The 5,000-nt window shown below is 47.4% G+C and overlaps 1 protein-coding gene across 1 annotated transcript in view; it reads right to left on the bottom strand.

Annotated features, from left to right (window-relative positions):
- efr3a (EFR3 homolog A (S. cerevisiae)) overlaps positions 1 to 5,000 on the bottom strand; it is a 58,638-nt gene that overhangs the window by 23,872 nt on the left and 29,766 nt on the right. The window contains exons 9-10 of the mRNA XM_034554806.1: positions 3,881 to 3,959; positions 3,072 to 3,207 (exon numbers count right to left, since the gene is read on the bottom strand). Coding sequence (XP_034410697.1) covers positions 3,072 to 3,207; positions 3,881 to 3,959 — 215 coding nt within the window. The remainder of the gene's footprint in view (positions 1 to 3,071; positions 3,208 to 3,880; positions 3,960 to 5,000) is intronic.

Below are 5,000 nucleotides of genomic sequence, written 5' to 3'. Positions count from 1 at the left end.
TAATAAATGTGTAGATATTGTATATAATATGATTAACATAGGATAGTTATTGAGAAATGTTCTTGTAAAAGGTTAAACTATCTTACTCTTACTTCTGTTCAAGGTAAACCATACAGACATGGAAGCTGTTGCAAGGCGTGGTTAGACGGAGGAGCGAGGCTAACAGTTTCCCCCCGCTTCCAGTCTTTGTGCTAAGCTAGGCTAAACACATCAGGGAGACCGTACGGTCTAAAGGTTCTTTAAAGAGTCTACTGGGGGAACGCGGGTCTCGATTCAGCACCACAAGACTGATCTACAGCACCAAACATCTAAGACAGAGATCTCCCCCACAGACATGAAGCTGTGTGATGCTTCTATCTGCTTCTGGATTATTACACTTCGTGTGCAATGAGGTGGACGAGATATGGAAAAAGTTTTCTGTCCTCCCTTCATCATTTCCACCTCAACTTTCATTTATCTTTACGTCTAAAATTATAGAAGGTCAGAAAAAGAAATGCAAAATAGTATATGTGTAGATATATATATATATATATATATATATATATATATATATATATATATATATATATATATATGGATAGATTTGATTAAATAACGTTTGTATGTCGTAGCACATGCAGTGTATTTTAGCGTGTGTGTGTGTGTGTGTGTGTGTGTGTGGGGGGTGGGGGGGGGGGTGGGGGGGGGACTGTGTAGACTGCCCTAAACATTCACTTTAGATGTCATACTGTACCGAGCCACAGATTGGGAGGAGTCGTGATTTCACTTTCGAAGGTGTACATGTCACTTTGTTTGGACTCTTGAATCATTCCTATCCAGAGGGAAGGATGTTGTTGTTGTTGTTGTTGTTGTTGTTTTTCCCCAGGCAGAGGCAGTAAAACACAGGTTGGAGGAATTAAACGCAAACAAAAAAAACACCCAGCATGACCTAAAGCTATAAAGTGGTTTAATTCTTTCTCAAATTTAAATAAAGTTTTGTTTTTTTTAAGTTATCAACTCACATCGTTGGTTTGAATTAATGTTTTTGTTGTTCATGTAATTCTAATCTCTCGTATCGTTTATGACCTCGTGACCCTGGGAGCTAAGCTGGAAGAGCTAATGGCTTCTGAGGTTTAGCGGAGGAAGCCTCCTTGGTGCCTTCCTTTGGAGGAAGCCTCCTCGGTACCTTCCTTTGGAGGAAGCCTCCTCGGTGCCTTCCTTTGGAGGAAGCCTCCTCGGTACCTTCCTTTGGAGGAAGCCTCCTTGGTGCCTTCCTTTGGAGGAAGCCTCCTCGGTACCTTCCTTTGGAGGAAGCCTCCTCGGTGCCTTCCTTTGGAGGAAGCCTCCTCGGTACCTTCCTTTGGAGGAAGCCTCCTCGGTACCTTCCTTTGGAGGAAGCCTCCTCGGTACCTTCCTTTGGAGGAAGCCTCCTCGGTACCTTCCTTTGGAGGAAGCCTCCTTGGTGCCTTCCTTTGGAGGAAGCCTCCTCGGTACCTTCCTTTGGAGGAAGCCTCCTCGGTGCCTTCCTTTGGAGGAAGCCTCCTCGGTACCTTCCTTTGGAGGAAGCCTCCTCGGTGCCTTCCTTTGGAGGAAGCCTCCTCGGTGCCATCCTTTGGAGGAAGCCTCCTCGGTGCCTTCCTTTGGAGGAAGCCTCCTCGGTACCTTCCTTTGGAGGAAGCCTCCTCGGTACCTTCCTTTGGATGAAGCCTCCTCGGTGCCTTCCTTTGGAGGAAGCCTCCTCGGTACCTTCCTTTGGAGGAAGCCTCCTCGGTGCCTTCATTTGGAGGAAGCCTCCTCGGTACCTTCCTTTGGAGGAAGCCTCCTCGGTGCCTTCCTTTGGAGGAAGCCTCCTCGGTGCCATCCTTTGTAGGAAGCCTCCTCGGTACCTTCCTTTGGAGGAAGCCTCCTCGGTGCCTTCCTTTGGAGGAAGCCTCCTCGGTACCTTCCTTTGGAGGAAGCCTCCTCGGTGCCTTCCTTTGGAGGAAGCCTCCTCGGTACCTTCCTTTGGAGGAAGCCTCCTCGGTACCTTCCTTTGGAGGAAGCCTCCTCGGTACCTTCCTTTGGAGGAAGCCTCCTCGGTGCCTTCCTTTGGAGGAAGCCTCCTCGGTGCCATCCTTTGTAGGAAGCCTCCTCGGTACCTTCCTTTGGAGGAAGCCTCCTCGGTGCCTTCCTTTGGAGGAAGCCTCCTCGGTACCTTCCTTTGGAGGAAGCCTCCTCGGTGCCTTCCTTTGGAGGAAGCCTCCTCGGTACCTTCCTTTGGAGGAAGCCTCCTCGGTGCCTTCCTTTGGAGGAAGCCTCCTCGGTACCTTCCTTTGGAGGAAGCCTCCTCGGTGCCTTCCTTTGGAGGAAGCCTCCTCGGTGCCTTCCTTTGGAGGAAGCCTCCTCGGTACCTTCCTTTGGAGGAAGCCTCCTCGGTACCTTCCTTTGGAGGTTTAGTGGAGGAAGCCTCCTTGGTGCCTTCCTTTGGAGGTTTATTGGAGGAAGCATCATTGGTGCCTTCCTTTGGAGGAAGCCTCCTTGGTGCCTTCCTTTGGAGGTTTAGTGGAGGAAGCCTCCTTGGTGCCTTCCTTTGGAGGTTTATTAGAGGAAGCCTCCTTGGTGCCTTCCTTTGGGGGAAGCCTCCTTGGTGCCTTCCTTTGGAGGAAGCCTCCTTGGTGCCTTCCTTTGGAGGTTTAGTGGAGGAAGCCTCCTTGGTGCCTTCCTTTGGAGGAAGCCTCCTTGGTGCCTTCCTTTGGAGGTTTAGTGGAGGAAGCCGCCTTGGTGCCTTCCTTTGGAGGTTTAGTGGAGGAAGCCTCCTTGGTTCCTTCCTCCAAAGCCAACAATGACCCTATTGGCACAGTTTTTCAACACTTGTTTTTCCTGAAACCATCTAATTGAGATCCTGATGTCGGTAAAGAAGACGCCGGTCTCACAGATCTGGGTATCGAACCTGTGACGTTGTGATTATTGTTTTCATATCTTAATATCTTCAGAAAGAAGGTATATAGAAATGGATGGAGATTGGTTTTCAGAACACAAATAAATTGTAAAGTTAGACATATTGAGGTGTTCTTCTTCCTGGTCCAATAGCAGGAAGCTTCCTGTAAACTCACCCACTGAGCCTTTAGCGGCGATGGCCACCGTCTCCAGGAGGACCTGGACGATGCCGGCTCTGACCCGCGGCGTGTTCTTGTTGTTGGTGTCCAGGTGGTTCAGGACCTGCTGGATGACGTGGTGGGAGTGCTGAGCCTGGAGGATTTAAAGAGCAGACTTTAAATATCCAGATATTTAAATTGAGAAGGAACAAATTACCACAGCTCACTTTATTTAGTCTTAAAATGCGCACACACACACACACACACACACACACACACTGTAAAGAAGTGGACGTGTTTGTCGTCACTTGGTTCTGAAGCCTCGAGTTCAGCGATTTGGCCGTCGCCATCTTTTTCTTTCTTTCTTTTTTTGCAACCGGTGAACAGGAAGTGACCATATTTGGACTGAGGAGGAGAGAGACGCCGTATACGTCTCTGGTAGAGAGAGACCTGTCAATCACACGGTAGTGATATCTGATAAGGTAACTCTTCAGTATCATTTCCTCTTCCTGTGGCAGAAATCTCACCAAAACCAGAAATTAATTTAACAACAGAGTTGAGCTAGAGTAGACCTGAAAAACAGGGCGATCAGCTATGTTCTCCATCGGACCGCGGTGCCTTCAGGGACGCCTGAGGCTGGATGACAGCTCGTCAAGATGATTGACAGGTTCTGGAGCAAGATCCAAGAGATGGGGGCGGGGCTAATAGTTCACCTCGTGCTCCAATGGTAAAAGGAGCGAGGCATTAAAGTCATGCTGGAGTACAAAGTAGGTAAAGTAGACATGGATCTCCTTTAGATGTCTTTAATGAACATGTGTGTACTGCACCTGGATGGAGTACATGATGATCCGGAAGCAGGACACTGCAAACTCATTGGGGTCCCACAGCTGGTGGTTGTCCAGGTGGCTGAAGAAAGGAGACAAATAACGACCGTCATCAATATTCTCACCTCAGGAAACGTCGACGATGGATCGTTGGTTTGATTCCCGTTGTTTGGTGTCTTAACCACAGGAGGTGGTAGATCATTTAATATGGAGGACACCACAAAGGAGGGTAGACCTTGAAAGTAAAAACATTATAATAATTACAAAGACCAAAATAAACACGTGTGTAATAAAAAAGGTTTGAAAATGTGAACTCTGACTTGAATGTGAGAATGGAAGCAGATTTCTGTTTTTGTAATTCAAGCATCATCTCTCAAGCAAACAAACCATCGTATGACTGCCCACAACATTTTAATTTTAATATTGATATCCGTATGAGCCTCAGATCCTTGGGTGGAGCTCATCTGGCTGTTCCAAAGCCTTAAAGCTAAAGGTGACCCCTCGACCTTAGGACGACCTGCCGGAGGAGATGAGACTCGCAGAATCAGTCATCTCTTTCTTTTCTTTACATTTTTTTAATTTCTTTATTTCATTTTATTTTATTTCTAATGCTGCTTTTGAATGGGAAAAGTCTGCGTGGGAACACGAGACTTTCACCCAGGAAACCGCTCTTTGTGTGTGTGTGTGTGTGTATGTGTGTGTGTGTGTGTGTGTGAGGCTGCAGATTTCCAGCGTTCTCCCACATCAACTGATGGGGTTGAGACCAGTTAAAAAGTGCCCCGTTGGCTTCTGGGAAATCTTCCAGAGAGAGTCAATTAGCGACGGCAATCACAAACAACGGGCGGCTAAATTAGCACCAATTAAAACAGGGAGGCCGTTAAATAATTCTGTTTGAGGGACGGCCTGCTGTATCGGTGTGAGGGGGGGGGGGGGGGGGGGGGGGGGGCAGCCAGAAACACTAGACTTTCACCCAGGAAACTGCTGTTAGGGTCCCGTTGATTTATGCCACTTTCATCGTTATTTTCATCCAAACATTTACTTATTTGTTTCCGTAACTTTAGTCCTTAAATAAAGTATATATACATGTTCTATGCCTTTATTTTGAAGGGATATTAAATGTGTT

This window comes from Cyclopterus lumpus, chromosome 17, assembly GCF_009769545.1.
Source record: "Cyclopterus lumpus isolate fCycLum1 chromosome 17, fCycLum1.pri, whole genome shotgun sequence".
NCBI classification, from domain to species: domain Eukaryota; kingdom Metazoa; phylum Chordata; class Actinopteri; order Perciformes; family Cyclopteridae; genus Cyclopterus; species Cyclopterus lumpus.
Note: the sequence above shows the minus strand (reverse complement) of the source record. Positions and strands in the feature narration are given on the sequence as shown.